Source organism: Cygnus atratus, chromosome 15 (assembly GCF_013377495.2).
Source record: "Cygnus atratus isolate AKBS03 ecotype Queensland, Australia chromosome 15, CAtr_DNAZoo_HiC_assembly, whole genome shotgun sequence".
Classification (NCBI taxonomy): domain Eukaryota; kingdom Metazoa; phylum Chordata; class Aves; order Anseriformes; family Anatidae; genus Cygnus; species Cygnus atratus.
Window position 1 is genome coordinate 11,975,142 of NC_066376.1, and position 22,262 is coordinate 11,997,403.

At 60.7% G+C, this 22,262-nt stretch overlaps 1 protein-coding gene across 1 annotated transcript; it reads right to left on the reverse strand.

Annotated features, from left to right (window-relative positions):
- Positions 1 to 672: 672 nt before the first annotated feature.
- Positions 673 to 22,093, reverse strand: SRL (sarcalumenin). Its single transcript, XM_050713882.1, has 8 exons — positions 22,033 to 22,093; positions 12,783 to 13,640; positions 12,531 to 12,674; positions 10,768 to 10,866; positions 9,824 to 9,919; positions 2,734 to 2,850; positions 2,137 to 2,370; positions 673 to 1,484 (listed from the first exon to the last, which is right to left on the reverse strand). The coding sequence occupies exons 1-8, from the start codon at positions 22,091 to 22,093 to the stop codon at positions 673 to 675; spliced, it is 2,421 nt and encodes an 806-aa protein (XP_050569839.1).
- Between the last annotated feature and the right edge of the window lie 169 nt (positions 22,094 to 22,262).

Here is a 22,262-nt window from a genome sequence, read left to right on the forward strand (position 1 = left end):
TCTGGAGCAACAAATGCCCCTGCAAACGCCCGGTGGGGGGACTGAATCCCTTCTTTTGGCTCATGCTTAGGTGAAGGCTGCAGAACAAAGTTAAGCTCAGCTGTTACATGAAAGGAGAACTCTACCAGGTGACCTAAAAGCCTTGGAAGGAAAAACAGGATCAATATTTGCAGAGATTTGTAGGATTTCTGTGCCTGAAAACAACAGCTGGAACCTGGCCTCTGCTTCCCTGCGCAGCGCCGTGCCCCGGGGCTCCCGTTGATGCCCCAGGTTACTGTGTCACTGCTCGCCCCTGTGCTCTCGCTGTGCCCTCGTCCTCACTCCCTGCTGGCTTCGTGTATGCAGAGGTTGAAATTCCAGTTCACCCATCTCGGCACCAGTGAAGAAGCAGCTACAGTTTTAGCTCACCACACATTGCTCATACTTACAGCTTAAACATTGCCTTCTACTCAAAAGAACAAAGATAAAATGTCAGGAATTCACAGTTTTTATTCTCTTTCTTATGCCCACCCATCTTCCCCTGCCATTGATGTCAATGACTCAAAGTCCTCATTGTACAGTAGCCTTTGCCAGTGTGGCACTCAAAAGGTTAACAGACCACGGCTTCTTGGACAGATAAGACATAAGCTCATTCACTGGTAGGAACACGTGGACTGTTGTGTTACAGAAACCTTACGGCTTCTTGTAGCGATTCTTTGGGTTTTCGCCACAGCCGGTGATGTCGCAGGAGAGAACATTGGGCTTCTTCCCCAGGCCAATGCTCCCCAGCAGATCGGGAAGCTCGCGGGTGATGGCCTTCTCGATCTTGTCGAGGAAGCACCCGCCCATGTAGGAACACTGCTGAGACAGCAGCTTAAAACTGGTGATGGGGTTGATGCCAAAGAAGTCCTTGTAAGCCTCGCGGTTGGGGAGGTCAAATTTGCTGACATTGGTCTTTGCCAGAATGGACTTAAAGATAAAGAACTTGTCAGGATCTTCCACAATGTCTCTGAACACCAGTTCTCCATCACTAAAGAAGGTCATTTTGTCCTTGTAGGTCTGGAGATAGCGATCGACCAAAAGGGCGTGGATGCGCACCCGGATGGCGTGTTGGCGTATGAAGGCAATCTTATTTTCCATCCTGTTCTCAATCACCTGGTTGAGATCTTCCAGGAGTGATATCTCTTCTTTGAGGAACAGGTCTTTGTGGGTGTCCGGATGATACTCGTGGGGCCAGAAGGAGCTAACGTACACCCTGGGTGGCTCTGTGACGTTGATCAGAGGAGCCAGGCTCCAGAACAAGGCACCGTAGACTCTCATAAGCTCCTGGGTAGCCAGGCTGTCGGCTTTGTTCAGGATGATTCGGATCTGGGACTCTCGGCCCTTCAGCTGGCGGAACAGCATCTCCAGCTCCAAGCCCACGTCCAGCTTCGTAGGATCAAAGACAACAAAGATGAGATCGGCTCTGTCAATGAACCACTGGCACACGTCGTTGAACGGGTAACCTTGAGGAGAGGAAAGAGAAATCCAGCAGCGATGGCCAGCACAGTGGGAGTCCCTTCAGGTCAAGGGACAGAGAAACCTCGAGCCTGCTGCAACTCACCCCCTGTCTGGGTTGGACAGGCTGTGAGACACAGCTGACTTCCCATGTGGCACAGAACCTGTTTCTCATGTGCTAAAGCACTTCAGAGTTAATTTCTTGGCATGAAAACTCATCCCTATGGCCTGTGACTGCGTCTCCCTCAACCTCACCTCCAAACCTCCATTCTCCCTGCTGCCAGCCACAGCTTCCTGCTGCTCCTGTCAGCAGGTATTGTCCACAGCACCGCTTTCCCCAGTGGGCACTGAGAGGGCCTGCAAGCCCTGCTGGGCCTGTTCGGGCATCCAGTGCCAGGTGCTCCTCCGGGTGCTGCTGCGGCGCCAGCCATTGGCAAAGTCTGTCTCCAAGTGACAAACGGGACAGCAAATGCTGAGCCATGGTGGCCGGGTACATTCCCCAGGCCACAGGCAGACACACTTCCCCAACCCCCCCAAAGCGAGAGCAGACTCCCCCTGTAGCCTAGGGCTCTTCCTCATCATGTTTCAGTCATCATTGCTGTCCTTCATCGTAATAGCATCTTTTCTGGAGTCCCTCGGATGAACGCAGTAAAGCCCTACCTCGTTCTTGCTGCTTGCGGTTTTCAATGATGCCTGGCGTGTCCACGAAGGTGACTCGCTCCAGGAGCTTGTGGGGCACCTCTATCCCTATCAGCTTCTCCAAGAAGTTCTGCCCAAACTTCTCCAGGGGTGAGAAGGAGCGCGCGCTGTCTGCAGCCATCACGATGCCCTCGATGGTCTTCAGCTTGGGGCCGTGCATGATGACGGTGAATTCAGAGGTGGTGGGTTCTGCCCCTGTCCAGCACAAGAGGAGCAGCAGAGCTGTGAAATCTGTGCCAGACACTGGCCATTGCAGGGGCTGGCCCGGGCCTTTGCTGGGAGCACCTCCCAGGCTCCAAGACAACATCAGTGGGAGCAGAGAGGAGGACTGGGAAGGGCTTTTCTCCCGGGAGGGTGATTAAACTGGGCAGGATGGGGAGAAGACATTGAGTTGCCCTCGCTACATAGCTGCTGCTCTCACAGCCATGCAGGCTCCCTGCAGCGCTGCACCCAGGGGGCTGGAGGCGGCGAGCGCTGTGCTGCAGGACAGGGATGTGGCAGGGGAAGAAGCCCTCCCACGGGGGCCAGGGCTCAGCGGGGCCGCAGTGAGCGAGGTACCTGTGTAGAGCTGGTAGGGAGTGTCATCCAGCCCTAGGAGGTAGTTTATCATGGAGGATTTACCGACGCTCCACGGTCCCAGGAATAGCACCATCGGCTTGGAAGTGATCTCCCCATCTGTGGAGAGGGGAAATAACAAGAGGAAGTGAAGAAACAATAGCCGTAGCCGCTGCGCATTTAACTCCCTGCCGTAATGAACATCCCATCTGAGCAGCACGGCCGCAGAGCCTCAGGGAGACAGCCGCCCTCGGGGCTGCTCTCCCAGCACCGCCGCTGCGCGCCGAGCCACGGCATCGCCCAGCAGGGCCCCGTGCCGGCACCGCAGCGAGATCGAACCCTGTCTGCTCTGCTCTAAGCTTTGGCCCTTCTTAGACTACAGGACAAGTTGAAAGTCTTTTAGATCGGGTCTCGGCTCGGTTCGAGTTCAGCCAGGGTGAGCTTGGGGCTGGCTGCAGGGGGCTGTTGGAGGGCAGGCGCCACAAAGCACTGGGCATGCAGGGGACGTGGCCATGCTGCAGTCAGGTAAATGCCTCATGCAAAAGGAACTGGGGTGTTTGAAGGCTGCAGGGCTCCAGACCGGCACAGGGAGGGCAAGCTCAGCCAACAGCCCTGCTTTGGGCTGGGGGAAAGGCAGGAGGAGAATTAACCACAGTCCCCAGCCCACGCTCTGGAAGCCCCACACTTTGCTAAGAGGCTCACGGAACGCAGACAAGGGCTGGTGTGGGGCCCGTAACGACCTGTCCCCTGCCCAGGAGCAGCCTCTGCTCCAGGAGGTGCTGGGGCCGACCTACGCCATCAGCCCATGCCTGCACGGCCCAGCCCCGGTGGCACTGGGGCCACCCAGGGGGCCGCTTGTGCCAGGGGAGCCCCTGGGCCATGCTGGTCCCCAGACCATGCCCTGGGCAGGTGGGAGTGTGCTGGTCGGCTCGAGGCCAAATCAGGCCAGAAATGGAAGTAAAAACTGGATGAGTGAGCTCCCGTTTGTGGGAACCTTCCCCATCCCTGCTTCATGCAGCCAGGCAGCCTGGCCCAGAGCCGGGCGGGCAGCGGTCCTGGGAGAGCTGTGTGTGGACACACCGGGGTGGGGGAGCAAACCACAGCCACACTGTGACAGGAGCCACGAAGGATGGTGGGGATGTGCCCCCTGTGTCCCCGCTCAGCATGGGAAGGGGCCTGTCTGGTGTGAGTGGGAGATTTGCCCGGTGGGGCTGGGTGCCTCCAGGAGCTGGGAGCCCTGTCCCACAGCCTTCCCCCGCTGACAGGACAGGGCACCCACGACAGGGTCGGCCCCGAGGCCTGCTCCTGCCCCTGAAGCGTGAGGCAGCACCAGGCAGGCAGGGTCAGGTAGTGGGGTGGCCGTCACCCAGGGGCAGTCGGACCAAACCCCCTCCGTCTCCTCCGCCAGGGACGAAGCAGCCTTCCCACTCCTGTCTCCCCAAAATATTTGGGATCTGACTTTCTGTTCCCATGCGGGACAAAAACAAGTGTCGAAACCTGGGGCTTTTATTACTAATCATTCCTCTGAACCACTGTATCACTGCCGCTCTGTTCACTTGCCGGCTTTAATTGGGTTTCGGATTATTATTGTTATTATCCCCTGTGATGTTGTGCCAGAGGTTTGAGGCGGGTCCCCGCGTGCTCTTTCATAACAGGTTTCCGGCCAGGTGTGGCTGGGTGAGGGCAGGAGCCAGCGAGCCCCGGCTCCGCTGCACGTGCCGGGGGGGGCTCCTCGGGGTGCAAGGTGAGTGGCTCAGCACCATCCCTGCGTGCCGGGGCCGCACGTGGCCGTGCCGAGGTGGGCAGCCCCTCTGCAGGTCACTAGCGGCTCACCCAGCCCATCCTCTCCCTTGCTTTGGAAAGCTCCTGGGCCCTGGGGGACATGAGCCCTCCTCGCCTCTGCCCATGGCGTGGGGCTGGGGAAGCAGAGCATGCTTCCCACCCTGCTGGGTGCCTGGCCAGGCCTCCTGCCCTGCTGGGTCCTCCCGCTGTGTCCCTCCAGCACGGGTTTGCGTCACCTTGGTGCTGCTGCCAGGGGAAAAGAGGCTCCGTCCCTGCCAGCGCCAGCATGGGATGACGGCAGCTCCGCCACCGCGGCTCTCTCCAGCCACCCTGTGGCTGCTCGCTCCCAGCCCAGCCTGGCTCACACCACAGTTGGTGCTCGTCCCAGCTCATCCCAGTGCATCCCAGCTCATCCTGGTGGTATCTGCAGGGCGGCCTCACACCAGTGCATGATATCACCCTGCATGTGAGTGGGGGGACCCTCAGACCTTGCAGCTCTTTGCATTTCATTTGTGGTTCTGCTTAAATCACAGCAGCTGCTTCTCTAAGGGTTTCTGGAGCACAGAGCATGCTGAGACGCTGCAAAGCACCTGGCAAACAGGGCCAGCAGGTCACATCTCCCCTGCAGAGGCTGTGTTCATCTCGTACTGTCCGGCTCTGGCTTAGTCCATGCCCCGCCGGAGCATTGTCCCTCCTGGAAGTGTTGCTGTCCTGCAGGGGAGGACAGAGAACTGCTTCTCTCACTCATGGAGGGATTTTTTCCTACAGTAGTGGCTTTGTGGGTGGTTTTTCCATGTTGCTTCCAAGGCCAGGCTGCCCTCAGGTGCCCCCCACTGCTCTGGGGCCGGGATTAGCCCTGGGTTGGGTCTTCTTCCTCAAGCCCTGCAGAAATGCTGGGTGCTGGCTCAGCCCCATGGAGTGAGGGTGACCCCACAGCGCAGGTCCGTCCCAAGGACACGCAGCAAGGCAGAGGATGTGGACAAAGCCTCCCTCCTCTCCTGGCTCGGACTGGCCCAAACATCCCGCTCTGCTCTCAAACCAGGTGGGTTCAAACACCTGGCCAGGCTGTCCCAGCATCCCCCACCCTGCTAAGCCATCCCCAACCCCAAATGCTGTCAGGCACTCTGCCGAGGGCAGGGACTCTGCCTGCAGCCCCAGCAGGGCTGCCAGCCCACCTGCGAAGCCTCCTGTCTGCCTGCACGGCACGAGTGCCCGCGGACGGGGGGAAAGCTGCACGTGGATGCTCGCCCTGTGTCGTGCTCCGTGCGTTCGCCCCCTGCGTACACACACCCACGCAAGCAGCAAGCACGCACTCCTGTGTGCCTGTGCAGCTAGAGACGCAGATAATACAGCTATCTGACATGCTATATATACCTACAACACTCTCCACTGCCTGCACGCTGCCATGACAGGGAGCCAGAGGCCCTTGGGCACCATTGGGGCTCTGCCACTTTGGGGCGGGGTACGGAGGAGCCCATTTTGGCAGGATCCTAGACCAGGGGCCATGGGGTAGGACACGAGGGGCATAAGATGGGATTCCCCATCCTTTGTGTGCCTTGTGCCGCAGCAGAGACCCAGGGGAAGGGCGGTGTGATCACCGGCGCTTCTTGGCCTCCCTCCCAGCCCCTGTTTCTCCAGGCTCGTGCTCCCAGGGGCCCTGGCAGCTCCCCCTGGGCATGACACGGGACAGGAGCCAGCTCCAGCTCCCGAGAGGGCTGAGGCCGCCGCGCAGGGGCCAGGCTGTGTTAGTAGGACAGCTGCTGCTGGGTCATCGGCTTAAACTGCAGCCGGGGGGATCAAGGGGAGGCATTTGGGGAAGTTTCTGCACGTAGAAGGGTGAAAAGAGATCACACCCACAGTGTGGGCTCTGCTCCGCTCCCATGGGTGGGAGACGGACCTGCGGGCCCACCACGAAAGCCCTTGAACCATCACTAGAGGACCTTGCACCCTCTTGAGACTGAACCCACGAGGGAAAGGTTTAGAAGCCTGGCAGAGGCGAGGACGGCTGCGGGGCGGGCAGTGCCGAGGCAGCGCTGTGCTGCTGAGCTCCGGGACGCACTGGGTGCCGTGGGGCACGTGAGCAGCTGAGATGTGGCTCTGCTGGGGCGGGTGAAGAGGAAAGCCAGAGGCCAGTGAAGAGCTCAGGCAGCGCTGGCAGCATGCAGGGGGCAGGCAGCAATACCAACCTGTGGCGGAGGAGCCCAGGGTGCGTCCGGGGTAAGCTGTTAGCAGGGGACACGGGGAGAGAGAAAAGGTACCGTGAGTCGAAGAAGGGATGCGGCTGCCTGGGTCTGGCCCGGGCTGAAGAGGGAGCTGAACACCGGCCCTGGCAATCTCGGAGGCAGGACAAAGCCAGAGGATGGCCATGTTTCCAGAAGGAAAGAAGGAGTTACAGTCTGTGAGCAACGAGACCTGCAGCTACCAGGATGAGAATCCAAACCCAGGCAGAGTTGCCTCGCTGGGGATGCCCTGCGCCCCAATCCTCCTGCCTCTGCCTTCCCTGGCAGCATCACCAAGCAAACGGAGCCACACGAGGCATGCTTAGGACAGCAAGCAACCCAGACGCGTGTCCTGACCACCCCACAGTTATCTGCATGCCTCCCTAGACAGCCTGGTGAAGGCGATCGGCAGGCCGTTCCTTAAGCAGGCAGGCTAATTGGCACATACACAGTAATTAGCATCAGTGGCATGCACCATGGCCTGGTGGCAAGCTCCCCGTCGCCAGGCTGTGAGGCTCCCTGGGCGAGGGACATCCCCGACGGGTGGCCTGCAGTGACCAAGCGCATGGGGGACCCAGCCCATGCTGAGCATGGGATGGAGACGTCCCCTGTCGGGCTTCGCCATGCTGTGAGCAGGGAGCTGGGTGAATGCTCTGGGCTGCAATTTCGAGCCTCAGCCAGGCTCACGGCGCCGGTCGCAGCTCCCCAGGGCAGGTGACACTCGCACTGGTGTGCATGGCGGGGAGGCCCCACTTGGCTCAGACCCACGCTAGGGCTGACATGGCCACAGCTCCAAAGCGGAGGCCAAAACGGAGCCCGTGGAAGGTGGACAAAATGGAGGGCTGCCGCGTAATGGAGGGGCGAAGGTGCCTGCGGTGGCACCCCTCTATATTGGCTTACACCTTCAAAGGTCATGCATATTCCATGACACTGCTGCCCCGCCGCTCGCCCAGCTGTCCCGCTCCCCCCAGCTAGCTCAGCCGCAGCTCCGCGCCCTCCAGCCTCCCGTGCCATGGGAGCTCACCACGGGGGGAGGCTTGGGGCATCTCCTGCTCACAGGGGCACCCCGATGCCAGGAACCCCTTGTGGCCACAGGCAGGACAGGAGCTCACCCCACCACATGGTGGAAGCAGATGAGATGGATCGCTCAGCCCCACCATGCCCTCACCCACCCTACAAAGCCAAAGGGGCTCCCTCGGCCAACCCTCTAATTAATCTGCAGGCTGCTCTAATTGCACCACTAATGAAGGGTTGGGGAAAACTGTGTCAGTGGGTATAAAAGGCAAAGTGCTGTGCTTTAGGCTTTTAGGATGTGACTATGTATGATGGGGTTGGGTTTTCCAGAGGTACTTGAGGAGTTTGGTGGGAGGCAAGACAGCTCCGGTGGGAGTGCGACCTGGGCTTCTTGCAGCCCAGTGGGGCTGTGCCTGGCTGAGCCGGGGGCTGCAGGCAATGCAGGCAGCTGGGACCCCCCAACAGGGAGCAGGGAGGGGCTGCCTGGGCGTGGGACGGCTGAGGAGCAGACCCAGATGTCCTGAGCTAGGCCACAGGCTGTGCGCTAGGGCTGCACCCTATAAGGAAAGAGGTTGTGAGTCCACTATCTGCCCTTGCGACCGACCTCAAGTGTTCTCCAAAACGCAGTGCCCCGGGGTGAGCTGAGAGCGGATGCTTGTTGCTGTGACCCCCCCGGCCAACCCCCAGCACAGCAAGCAACTCATGGTCCCCAGGCACATTGAGGCAGGCCAAGGCAGCGCGAAGGCAGCGGCACGGAGTGGGCTGCGGGGCAGCTGCGCATGCCTCCGGTCGTGTGAGACCTCCAACCGCCCGCCCCAGAACCCCAGTGGGTGGTGGCCGATGCCCAGGGTGTGCTGTGAGGTGGAGGGACAGGACATGGGCTGGTGATGAGGGCTCCACAGCCCTGACCCTACCCCGTCCTGCTGCCCCGTGGGTCCCCCCGTGCTCCCCACTGGCTCCAAGCTGGAGACGGGCTGGCTGGGCTGGGGATGAGGAAGCCCACCTGCCAAATGTCAGAAGTCTGGCACTGACCTAGGAGTGGCATTTGGGCTGCAATGGGGGCCCCTGTAAAGCAGGAGTTCTGCTCTAGGTGGATGTGTCCTGTGGGTTCACCCATATGAGCAGGGGACCCACAAACAGCTGCAGAGGAAGGTCAGGGCGCTGTGCGAGGTCCTTCTGGCTCCGGTGGGGCAGGCATGCCTCTGGCACCAGGAGGGGCAGGCATGGCTCCAGGGTGTGAGGCCAAAGCCCTGAGGATGTTTGGGGGAGGAAGCAAAACCCTAGGGCTAGGAGGGACCCTGGCAGGAGGCTGACGTGATCATGCAGCCGAAGCACGGGGGGACCTGGCCCCTGCTAGGGACAGGGCTTTGGCAGAGGCTTAACCTGGGGCTGGAGCCATCTGTGCTTGGAAAATGGGGTGGTTCATGTCATAAGGGTCACAGGAGCCTCCAGGTGTGTGAGCATCTTGGGGCCAGAGCTGCACTTTCCTCTTCTGGAGGGACACGTACACCACTGGGGCTCAGCCCAAGCCAATGCCCATGGCCACGGGAACCTGCTCACCTGAGCCAATGTGTCTGTAGTTGCCAAGAGGTGGAAACTCTAACTCCTGGTATGAGTGAAGGCTGCCGAGCTTGAGGAATACCCTGCCCACATGGCCGTGTCCCATATGGAGCAGGAAGGATGCCAGCTCCAGCCACCCCCAGGAAGCTCAACCCCAGCCTTGAAAGGTCCTAAGCTTCCTTGCCAAGCCCGTCTTGCTGGGCCATGATCTCTGCTTGGCACGGGTACAGAGCATTGATGTTGAGCAGGTGGAGGACCCAAAGCAGGCAGGGTTCAATGCTCAGCCTACACAGATGGTCCCGACAGCAGATGGGCTAAGGCAGATGCAGGAATGCCTGCCGCTGGGTGCTGGGTTCACTAGTGCACGTCCTCCAAGCCCAGCATGTTCATGGCCTTCTTGGGAAGCTGTAGAGGAAGACGAACTATCCGAGCCTTTCCATGATCTGCTCTCTGCACTGCTGTCTGAATGCATCCCAATGACCTGACGGTGCCGGAGACCCCGGTGCCCGCAGCGTTACCTGTGATCTCGTGCTGCCTCAGCTCATTGTATCTGTAGGACTGCTCCAGGGGCTTGATGGAGGAGTGGTAGATCTTCCTCAGCCGCTGCAGTACTCCTGTGGGAGCAAAAGCATGCAGATGGGTGACAGGCAAACCCCAGCCACCCTGGTTGCATCCCTTCTAGGTAAGCTGCTGGGCATTCCCTGCAGACCTTGAGGGTGACAGCTGATCAAGAGATGCAGCTCATGCTTGAAATCTTGGCCAAACTGATCCAAGTCACGCATCTTGATGCCACTGCCCTGCTAATATTTCCTACTGGGCACTGTCCCCATCTCCTGCTGGTCTCGTGCTTGCCAGCAACTGATGCAAGGAACCTCTCTCGTTAATGCTGCTTAGCACTCAACACCCGTGATCCCCAAAGTCCTCCACCACAGAGCCCAGGGACCCCTGCTGCAGCCAGAGCTGCCCCCCTACTGCTGGCATTTCCCAGCCACTTTTATTGCTTCCTTTCTAGTCCTGACTGCCAATGGGACCAGCAGAAGCAAGCCTTATAAGAATAGTACCCAATTCATAATTGGAATAAAAATCAAAACCCCTTATTATAAGTTGCCCCAAGCTTCTCTGAGCAGCAGGCAACAGTGTGGTTGGCCCAGGCCAATTCATGATTTGCCAGCCTCTCTAGCCTCCTCATTCTTGTACGCTCTTGGAGCTGTCTTTAAAATACCTAAAGTATGCCAGTCCAGTGTAAGGGCTGGTATTGAAGACATGGTGCTACTGCACCCACAAGAAATAAGGCTATTGACAAAGCAGCCTAGGGAAGAAGAGTCCTGTCCATGCTCCTCACGTAGCAGAGCAGGTTTGCCAGACTCAGCTCTCAGACAGTGGCAGGGAGCTTATCCTGGAAACATTGCTGGGATTAAAGGAGCAGGGTTTGCATGCATCAGTGCCATCCGGGCTCCCTCACCTGAGACGTCATCGGCAGGTTTGTCTTCATTCAACTTGAGGGTGCTCTCCAAGTGGGACCGGTCGCGCTTGGTGGGCTCGCTGGCATCCTCAACCTCTTCTGGAGGGAAAAACAAGGAGACCTGTTACTGCTGGAGCTGGCAGCGGGGGACCCGCACAGGAGCTCACACAAGCTGCTGCTGGGGAGAGGGCTTTGGGGAGCTCGCACACCCTGAGCCCGCGGCCCCATTGCGCACCCGGCACCCGCCAGCTTTGGCACACCACTCAGTTTCTGTTTTGCAAATGCTCCTGGAAGCTTGGCCGAGGTTGCTGGGGCCATGGCTGCCGGGGGAAGCATCGCAGGCAACTGCTTGGCTCCGAGGAGGGGCTGGTGGGGGAGGCCTCTGGTGTCTCCCGAGGGGGAGGCAAGGGCCGGTGCTCGCGGGGAATGCGAAGGATGTGCCTGGAAGGGGCTCTCAGGCGCTGGAGAGTGCAGGGCTGGGGCATGCGGCAGCTGCTGCCCACGGGGCTCCTGCCTGCCCCGCCACTCCCCCCGGCAGCTGCAACTCCCCTCAGCTTTGGGTGCTCTCTGCTCTGCCTCTCTCCCTGTCCACCCCCCAGAAATCACACGTCGAGCTGCAGACATGAGGGTTTGTGAGGCCTGGATTCCCTCCTGCCTCTCCACCTCTGCCTGTTGCCAGGCTGGAGGCTGCCTCTCCGGAGCCTCCCTGGCTCGGTGCTGAGTGGCAGGAGGTGGCCCTGGGCACCTTCCCCAGCCTCCCCACAGAGGGGGACAGAGGTGTCCCTGCTCCAGGCGTGCTAGCAAAGGGGTTGGCACACACAGGGCCCCATGGCTTGGGGCTTTGAAGCGGGGCCTCAAGGACGCGTGCCCCACTGGCTGAGCTGGGGAATGGGTGCCCGGGCAAACAGGGGCACTGACGGGCCCTGGGGCTGCCCCGAGGGACTGCGCTGAGCCTGTCCCTGAGTGTGGGGCTGAGGAAGACCTTTTGACTTGCCAAGCCACAGATTCCAAACTGGGTTTTCCTCTCGGCACAAATGTGAGCTTTTTGAGCTGGGATGTTACAGAAGGAAGCAAAAAAGAATCAGCTGTGTCCAAAGGTTGCTGCCTAGCCCATGGGCCAAAGTCCGTAAGCGTTTCTAGTAAAACATGGAAGGGGGGGGGGTCACTTTTCCTGAGCTAGCTCACATTTCGGTGACCAAACACACCCTGTCCGTGGCCAGAGCAGGCGCTTCAGCAATTCAGCAGGCTGAATTGGCTCTTTACACGTTCCTTACATGGCAAGGGCTGCAGGCCAGTGGCTGATGGACACAAGACCTGCCGGCCTGGGCAGCATCCTGCCTGCATGCCAAGAGAGCCGGGAGTTTGGTCTGGTGGACTCTGAGGGCTGGTAAATGTCCTTTAGCAGGTCTGTGGCTGCTGAAAGGGGCTGAGGGGAAGGGCAGAAGTTCATGTGTCCACAGATGGGAGAAGTCATGGGCTTAAAGTGCAGCGAGGGAAATGTTGGCCAGCCTTGGTATCGCTGCAACAAGCACCTGCGTTGCTGGCATCCGTGGGCTCCCACCTGTGCCACTGCTGCCCGTGGCGCGGCTGGCCTGGCCGTGCAGCAGTTAGGGGCGGGTGCGGGAAGCACAAGCGTTAGGAGAGGGCCATGCATTAGGCGCAGTTTAATGAGCCAAGCGCAGCTCCACCAGGGTTGATAGTAGGTCACTCTCGCCGCCCTCTGCTCACTATGCTACGGCACACCAACAGCAAAAGACTCCAACCTATCTGTCTGTGCTGGTGCTCAGCGGCAGCAGGGTGGGTGCTGGGGCTGGGTGGGCTCTCCGTTTCTGCCAGCGATGGGTTGTCTGCAGGGGGGGCTTCCACTGCTGCTGGAGGGTCTTCTGCTGTTGGAGGGTCTTCTGCTGTTGGAGGGTCTTCCACTGCTGGAGGGTCTTTGGCTGTTGGAGGGTCTTCTGCTGCTGGAGGGTCTTCTGCTGTTGGAGGGTCTTCTGCTGCTGGTGGGTTTTTCACTACTGCTGGTGGGGTTTCAACAGCTGCTGGTGGGTCTTCTGCTGCTGCTGGTTCTTCCACTGCTGTAGGTGGGTTTTCTGCTGTTGCTGGGCTGCTGCTGCCAGAGCCAGGCTCCACGTCCCCACATGGTGGGTGATGGCAGCTGATAGGGCCATCCTTGGCTTCCCCCTTGCTGGCAGCTGCTGCTTTGCTGTGGCCACTTTCCCCTAAAACGCTGGTCTCTTCCTTGTCACTTCCTTCAGCTCCGTCCTCTGGCCCTGCTGAGCCAGCAGCGTCCTCCTCAGACTCTCCATCCTCCTCAGACTTTCCCTCCTCCTCCGACTCTCCTTTGCTTCCATCTTCTTCAGACTCTCCACCTTCATCTCCCTCTTCCTCAGATTCCCCCTGCTCGTCATCTTCCTCTGAGCTCTGCTCTTCCCCTTCTTCTCCAATTTCAGGAGCAGACACGACTCTTGGCTCCTCCATTTTCTCTCCCTCAGGCTTCCCCTGCTCCTCAGTGGCCACTTCTTTGGAGCCAGCATCAGTCTCCTCATCCTCCTGGTCATGGAAGCCATCTTGTGGGCCAGGCTGGTGGGCGGCCTCTCCCCCTGCCTCAGGGGCACCCAACATGGCATCATCCTCCCCAGGGCCCTGTGCCCAGTGGGGCCCCTCCTGGCTGAGCCCCATGGCCCCGCTCAGGCCTCCATTCAGCTCTTCCTCCCCCTCGCCGCCTCCCTCTTCTGCAGCACTGGAGGCATTGGCGGTGCCGCCATCTTCCTCCTCCTCAGGGCTGCCGTCGGTGGCCATCTCCTCCAGCCGGGGCTCCGTGGCCAACGAGGGGCGTTGTGCGGCATGGCCAACATCTTCGGCACCCGGCGGGGCTGGGGCACGCAGCTCTAAACGATGAGAATAGCTCGGTCAGTCTTACCCGCGCCTGCCCGCGGCTGCGGGGCGTGCGGCCCCAGAGGACAGCAGGGGCAAGAGAGGGGGTTTGAGGCTGTCACCAAGACTTTAAATTCTCCTAACGCATCTCCGATTCCAGCTCATTTTCTGGCCGTAGCAAGAAGCTGGACGCAAAGAGGTGCTTGCGGGCAGAAGCGCTGATGCTGCGCAGGGCTGGGACGTGGCCCTGGGGCCGTGCAGGCTGTGGGGCACCGCAGAAGCGCTGTGGGGCTAGGGCGAGGCGGTGAAGCAGCCCTGAGAGAGAACCCAGTGGTGGTGGGGATATGAAAGTGGGGCACTGGGTGCGAGAGGCCTCAGGCACTTGGCAGGTGAAAGGGTCCTTCCCCAGCCCTGCAGGGCGGCGAGGGCGGCCGGCGGCTCCCCGGAGCAGGGCCGTGCCTTTCCGCAGCCGGCAGCGCGCAGGAAGGGCTGGGCCGGGCGGCACCACAGGGCCTGACCCTGCAGCGGGGCGCGGAGCTATTTATTGTGAGCGTCCCTTCATTAGGAAAACATTTGCCACTCCGTGCAACTGGCTGGAACACAATGAATTTGTTCTGCAGTCCGGGAGAAGTCATCTGTATTTTCCATAGGCCTCCAACTGCAATTTAACATTAGTCAACTGATGCCAAAAATAAAATATCACCAGCTATACTGTCTCCGTTACAAACAGTTGCTGCTAGTCTAAATAATCCCCTGAAAACTCTAATGCCTGCATACCAGGGAAGCGTTTCAGAGGAAAATAATGCCTTTGTACTCCAGCTGGCAAGCAGATGCCAACTGGGAGAAACGCCACCTCCACCCAGGCCACAGGAAGGCAGCGGGCATGGTGAGCAGTGCGGGCACAGCATGCAGCATGGAGCTGTCCTCCTCCTCCGGCCTCGTGCACCATGGCCCTGCAGTGGCACACCGCAGTGCTGTGCCAGGGACACGGGGACCTGGCTCGCTGCGGTGTGTGCTGCAGCACCGCTTCAGCAACATGATGGTGTGTGTCTTAAAACACCCTTGAAATTTTGGGTACCACCCATCCCCGGTGTGAGCACGGCAGGAGCACAGCCAAGGACAGTGTGGGGCAACCCCAGGCCTCTTTGCCCACTGCAGCCACTTTGCCACTGCAGCCCTGGAGCAGAGCGCCGGGCAGGCGGCCATGTGTCTGTCCGTGCCATGCCGGGGCCAGCCACGCTGATAGCCTGCAGTCACACGACAGCTGAGGGCTCGCGCCAGGGGACAAACGATGCCAGCGGAAGGCAGCTGGGAGGCACCAGCCCACCTCAGCCTGCCAGGGTTTGTAGTCCTCATGTGCAGCCTGGCACCATGGCTCAGAGCTGCCAGCGTCCCCAAGCCTGTCACAGATGCACAGTCACCCTTCTCTGCCCATGCTGACCTCCCGAATCCTGTCCTAGCAGGTGGCTCACAGGTACCCGCAGGCTCCAGGTCCAGCCTTGAGCACGGCAAGCCCCACGCAGCTCCCACCCAAGAGGGCCTGAAGAGGCCAGCCGGTGTGAGGCATGCTCTGCCCACCTGCACCCTGAGGGTCCCCACAGCGGATGGGGACAGGGAGACTCTCAGCATGGCCCCAGAATAGCTGGTGACCTGGAGGTCTTGGAGGGAAGCTGATTCCTGAGTGGACATTTGAAGAGGGTCAGGGCAGGTGAGGAGGGGACCAAAGGAGACCCCACCGGAGATCTCTGGGGCCAGTGTGTCCCCTCTGACTGAATGCAGGGCGTGGACGTGTCCCCTGGGCAATGACCCACTGGGCCCCAGCACTCAGCTGTGAGCCATCCCCTGCGGGAGAAGGGAAATGTTCCCCACACGCTCAAACTGGGATATTCCTGCTGGTGTGTCAGCCACGGGCTTTATTTCCTGTGACCTTCACAGCATTATATAAAGTCCCTCTCCCCTCTCCACCTCCTTCTCCCGCCTGTTTCCCCTACATGGTCTCCAAATCCATCACAAGGCAAATTGTGCTGATCTGCAGATGGCCGGCTGATGAGCGCCGTGCAGCAAAATGGGCCGAAGGTTATGGGCTTAACACCCTCTGCCCAGCCTCTGTGGGCTAAAAATACATCCAGCAACTGTACGGTGGGGTCAGGAGGAGCAGCTCAGCGGGGGCACGGATGGCACCAGCCCCCTTGCAGACACCCACTTGCTTGTCCTCAGCCCCTGGGCCCCGGTGCCAGCCTACCAGCCAAGGGTGATATCCTCGGCCAGGAGATGTCCCCATGCACTTGCAGGAGAGAGTGGGACAACTACAACATGCAGACGCATTTTAAGATGACTCCAGGGCTCCCCTACTTCACACCCTGCATTGTACTGAGCAACATCAAAGAGGAGACCTTGCCCCCCTTGGTGGTGGGACCCCAGGTCACCAAGCTTGCTCCAGCCCTGCCCACATGGCTGGGGACATGACCACCCTGTCCCCAGCTGGAACAGCAATGTGGGGCACAGCCGTGATGGGAATCCCACGGTGGACTCGGTGTGCCGCACGACACCAGTGCTGATGGCAGGAAGAGGGATGGCTCGGCCATCCTATGGCTGCAACGCACATGACCCTTCCCTGCCATCCTCTCACAGGGCCCCATGAAACAGCAGCACCACGGGTGAACGGAGCCCACCGGGAGGGATTGCCTCTGAGGATGGCGCCAGGACTGGGGACAGCCAGGAGGGACAGATGGGCACAGGTGGCCCCGGGAAGGACACTCTCCCCCTCCAGCAGAAATAGGAGCCCCGAGCGTGGGGCTGGCGATGTGCAGCACCGCGGGGATGGCTTTTCACACGCCCTCTTCCTCTGCCCGAATCCCAGCCCCTGCAGCACGCGGGGAGTTATTTCTGACGGCGTGGCTGATTCAGAGACCAGCGGCTCCGCAGGCTGTGGGAGCAGTAACCTGGGAGGCACAACGAGATGCCCTTAGGGGCCCAGAGCCCCACACGAACCCTGACTTTGCCTTTCCCTGCTCTCCTGTGTTCATCATCGGGACCCCCTTCCTTGCTTGTGTTTTACGTCATGGGGGAAACAGAAAAGCCATCACTGCCTGAGCTGGTTTCTGTTCTGCTCTTCAGGGAATGGGGACCCGGCCTGAGGGACGGCTCCCAAATGGGTCCCACCAGCAGTCCATAAACCAGCACCGCGGGAAGGTCACAGAGGGGACGGCCACCACCAGTCCTGCCCTCCCCTTGCCTTTCCAGAGGGGCTCTGGGGAACCCCACACCCCAGGCACACGTCCCTGTCTGCTCCAGCAGCCGTGCCCGTCCCAGTGGGAGCAGGAGTGGCAGCAGTGACGGTGGCACTGCCCAGAGGTACACGGGCAGGACGAGCAACACAGACAAAGGAAAACAAGGCCAGGCCTCGGCTGCCAAAGCACCATTTCTTGCCATCATTACTTTTATTTAGGCCTGATCAAAGAAAGGTTCTGGTCAAATGGGCTCTTTGACTTCGGGGGACATCTTGCTGCTATGAAAGAAGGAAGCATGTGTTTCCTGCTGGAGAATTTTGTACCGGACCCGAGGAAGCCCCCAGCCTCTTTCTTCCCTCTTTCTGAGGATTGGCAAGGCTGCACGAATTCCAAACCATGTGCCTGCTTCTGACAAAGTCCTCCAGAGGTGCAGGGAGGTGGCTGGGCTCCAAGACACTGCCTGGCACCTCCTAGGATTCCCATGGCACCGGCCGCGCCATCTGACCCGCTGCAGTCCCCCTGTATCATGGCGATGTCCCTGCCTCTGCTCGGGGACGGAGTGCTGGCCCAGCTCGCCTCCAGCCAACAGCATGAATGGCCCAGGGGAAACAAGGTGGGGAATGCACAGAAGGTCTGAAAGGGAGGATGCCCCGCACTGCTGCCAGCCTGCTGCCAGAGCAAGCACCTCAAGGAGGATTTGCCTCGCCACCCGGACCTAGCATAGGCAGCATGGCAGGGCAGCAGCTCCTGCCTGGTGGTCCCGTGCCTCAGTTTCCCACCCTGGGCAGTTCCAGCCACCCCAGTGCATTTTCCAGCCTTTTAGCAGGAGAAATCCCAGCGTAATCTCAGAAATCCCAGATGCCCACCTACAGGGGGAGATGGCTGATCGATACAGATCACACTGCTGACACAGGAAACAGATTTGTCAGACTAAAAAAAAAAAAAAAAAAAGAAAAAAAGACTTCATTTCTGTAAATAGGGGGATAGAGCTGCATGATATTTTGATTAAGGAGTCAGGGTAAGGAAACCTCACCAGGATGCACCAAATGGATTAAACCAGGCTCATGGCTTGCTAAATATAGAGATGAAAATTGGGAATCGTTTCTGCGGGGTGTTTTTCAACTGTCTTCCCACAGGGTGCCCACCCTGGTGTTCCTATCAGAGACTTGGAGGCAAACCCAAACTCGTGGCTGGTAGCTTGCAGGTGGCACAAGGACGGGGGCAGCGGAGAGTGACGACGTGAGCAACTCCCTGGCCAGGAGGCCGAGGTCCAGGCACAGCCGGAGGCCACACTGTGTGCCGAGAGATGCTGAAGGACCCGGGGCTGGAGGCAGAGATGCCAAGGTGGGAAAGGCTGTGCCGTGGCTGGGAGACCCCAGGGGAGCCCCTTCCTTTGGTGAGCCACTCCTGAGAGGGCACGCTGGCCTTGTCCTTGGGCTACTGGTGAGGGAAAATGTCATCAACTGGCCCCAGGGCCACCAGTGGCCCCAAGGGGTGCTCTGGGTCATGACCCTTCATTCCTCTTCTCGTTTTTGCCAGGGACTCCTGGCCACCTGCATGGGACAACCCCCTTGGGGCTCACCAGCCTGGATTTTGGTGCTGATGCTGATGCTTTGTCCCACAGGATCCTTAAATCCTTGGGATCATCCAGGCAGGGACGCAGCGGTTACCCAGCCCCTTCCAGGAGCCCCAGCAGCAGGACAAAGGACACGGACCCCCAACTCAGCCGGGGCCCCACCACCCCGGCTGGCACTGGGGCTTTTCTCCTGGTGCCAGCACCCCGGCCTGGCTTGGGGTGCCCGGCTGGAGACTGCCCGGCCCCTCCACCAGACCCCGCCGGCACACGAGCTCGATGGCTTCCTCGGGCTATCGCTTACAAGGGAAATGTCCCCGCAGGCTTAAAATAGCCCAGAGGAACACTGCCAAGCCACCAGCACTGCTGCTATTCCTGCAACGCCTGAAGAATGGGGTGATTTTAGGAGTGATTTGGTCACTCTCGGACCTGCCTCATGGGCTGGGATTTCGGCACCCCCCAGTGCCGGCAGCAGGCAGTTCGGTGAGCAGGGATGCGGTGGGGACATGGTGGGGACGTGTTTCCCTGGCTGCAGCTCAACTCCCAACCCCTTCCCCATGGGGACCCTGTGCCAAGGGGGGGTGCTGCACACAAGCGAGGTTTCCCACCCACACGTCCTGTGTGGCTGGATGTCACCTGCACAGCGTGCCAAGAGCGCTCCCAGAAACATCGGGGCTGGTGGGACAGGGTGTCACATCACACCAGCATGCCTGACATCTGCCTTGCTTTCCTTGGCCAACAATTTGGGAGGGATCCGGGTCACCCACAGGGGCTGGGATATCCACCTGGTGAGGGGATGTGATAGGGATGTAGGTGGCACGAATGGCCAAGATCTGTGGGTGGCTGTGGCACCCCAAGCCCTGTGCCTCTGCACCCAACAGCAATGATGCCCATGGAGGCAGCTGGCTGGGGTGGGCAGCCTGGGGCTGGCAGAGCTGGGGCTCTCCCATGGGTGCTGTGTCCCACCCACCCGAGGTGATGCATGCCAGGTGGTGGAGCTCACATCAAGCTGTTTTTCATCCATTCTGGCAGCTGGAGCCCACCCCAAAGTTATGTGTTGAGGGGACAGAGCCCACATCAAGGTGACTTGTCCTAGATGATGTCGCCCACCCCAAGATGGCATATTCCTGGTGATGGAGCCCACCACGAGGTGATGTGTCGCAGGTGATAGAACCCACTTGTGGTGACATGTCATGGGTGATGGGGATCACCCCAAAGTGACACGAGGAGGTGGTGATGGAGCTCACCATGAGGTGACATGTCCCACTGGTGGAGCCTATGCCAGTGTTATGTCCTGGGACACGTTCCAGGGAGATGGGGCACTCCTCAAGGTGGTGTATCCCAGGCAACGGAGCCCAATGCGAGATGACACTTTCCAGGTGGAAGTGTCCACCATGTTTCCAGATGACATTTTTGAGGTGGGTTCCACCCCAAGCTGACACGTCCTGGGTGCTGGGGACACCACAAGGACTCATCGATGGTGCCCACCCCCGGCGACACATCCTGTGAGGAGGCAGGGTGAGGAGTCCCAGGGTGTGGTGGTAGTGGCCGAGGCTGCTGCCGTGGGGAGAGCCGTGGGCCAGCCCCGTAACGCCCTCTGTGCCGTGCCAGGGTTTCCCTCAGCTCCTTGCCCAGCTGGAGGTGGGCAAGCACCCGTCCACACCGGGGAGCTCTGCCAGCCCCGGCCACGTGGCCCGCCGGCCATTCTGGCAGGGGTTCAACGAGCGCGGGGCCCTTCCTGCCCCGGGAGCGGTGGCGGGGTCCCAGCCACCCCCGGCATCACCACAGCCACCACAGCGGGGCCAGGCACACAGAAGCTAAAAAAAAATAAAACTAGGGGGGCTTTATCCCCACGTGCCAAGTATGAGGCCAGGGTTGGTCACCGGGCTGCAGGAGCCACCCCAAGCCCTCGCCCCAAGCCACCAGGTGCCTGTGACAGCCCCTCCGGCCACCCGTGGGGTCCCCCTGAGTTCTCCTCACCGCAGGGCCTTGCAGGTCCCACGGGAAGCCGAGGCTTTCAAGATGGCAGCAGCGCCTATGGGAAAAGCCAGGCACAGGGTGACAGGGGCCTCCTCCTGCAGGCCAGAGGGGAGCTTGTCCCAGAGCCCGGCTCTGCACCAAAGGAAAAAGCCAAAGCCACCTCGCCCAAGCACCGGGGCGAGCCCAGCCGGGCCGGTGGCCACCTCCTGCGGTGACAGATCCCCCACTGGGCCACCAGCACAACCCTGGGTGGCACCAGCCACCAGCCGTGCCCGGAGAGGATCTCTCTGGCACTCCCATCTCCATCCCTGGCGCACAGCTCCACGGAGGTCCCCCAGCCACCGACGGGACACGTCCCACACCCCAAACCCCTTTTATTCCCCAGAAGGGTAAAAGATGCCCTTAAAAGGATAAAACTCTGCCGGGCCGGGGGTGCCGGGCTGCAAGAAGGCAGCAGCTGCGGGTGCCCGCGCGCAGAGCCGCGGTGGCGCGGGGGCCAGGGCGGCCGCAGGAGCGCAGTGTCCCGTTACACAGCTGTTTCCATACTTAGCCGCCCCCCGGCAGCACGGCCGCCCGAGCCCAGCCAGGCAGCGAACCGGCCCAAATTAACTCAAGGGCAAGCAAGGGTAATGGCGATGTCGCCGGCTCCCCGTGCGACGCCCGGCCAAGCACTGCCACGGGGCCGGGGTGCTAAGCGGGGATGTTCCAGCCCGGGGAAGGGGGTCTGGGGGTCACCCCAATGCTGTCTTGCTTGGCAGAGACTTGGGGGGGGGGGGGGGGGGGTCCCGTGCTGGGTGCCCTGGAGCCCATCAGACCCCACGCGGGGGCTTCACCCCTGCAGCCCATGGCTGACACTGCCCTCAGCACGCCAGCTGCAGCACAGCCCCTGCACCCACCCTGGCTGTGGAGTTGGGACCTTCACAGCCCTCCCCCCCCCCCCCGTGTCCCCGCATAGTTTTGGGGTGACTGCAGCCCTGGCATAGACGAGCTCAGCAGGCTGCAGCCCTGCAGCATGTCCTGCGTGGGGCACCCGCCCTGTGGGCAGGCTGGGCTCATGGGGAACTCACTGCCCCGGAGGTGCTCACAGTCCCACGGGCACCCACAGCCCCACAGGCACCCACAGCCCCATGGGCACTCACAGCTCCAGTGGGCACCCACAGCCCAATGGGCACCCGAAGCTTCATGTGGGCACCCACCAGCCCATGGGCACTTGCAGCCCCAATGAGCGCCCGTAGAACTATGGACACCCACAGCCCTGCAGGCAGCTGCAGCCCCAAAGACACCTGCAGACCCACAGACACCCACAGCCCCACAGGCACCCAGACCTACATGTGCACCCACAGCCCCACTGGGCACCCACAGCCCCATGGACACCCACAGCCCTATAGGTACTCACAGCCCTATAGGCACCTACAGCCCTGTAGGCACCCCACAGCCCCAGTGGGCACCCACAGCCCCACAGAGACCCACAGCCCTATATACAACCACAGCCCTATAGGCACCTGCAGCCCTATAGGCACCCCCAGCCCCCTGGACACCAACAGCCCTATAGGCACCCCCAGCCCCGCAGACACCCCCAGCCCCACGGGCAAGGTGCGGGAGCCATACCTGCTGTGCCGAGGAGCAGGAGCGAGGCCACGCAGCAGCACAGCAGGTTGAGGCGCTTCATGGTGGCTGCCAGGAGCTCTCTGCTGCTCACCGCCTCTATTTATACGGCGCGGGGGCCGCGGGGCCGGGCTGGCTGCTGTCAGCACAGCCCTGCACAGATGCTGCCGCCGCCGATCCCGGGGGCCCGCAGCCAGGGGACAGGGACGGGGACAGGGGCGGCAGCGCTGCAG

Bases quoted from the DNA above. Each gene is read 5' to 3' on its own strand.
- SRL (XM_050713882.1), bottom strand. From the start codon at position 22,093: ATGAAGCGCCTCAACCTGCTGTGCTGCTGCGTGGCCTCGCTCCTGCTC. The intron at 13,641-22,032 runs GTATGGCTCCCG...TGCGTGCCCCAG, and splicing joins CCTGCTCCTCGGCACAGCAG to CCCCGCCGGGTGCCGAAGAT. The intron at 10,867-12,530 runs GTTGGAGTCTTT...TTTTCCCTCCAG, and splicing joins GCACCAGCACAGACAGATAG to AAGAGGTTGAGGATGCCAGC.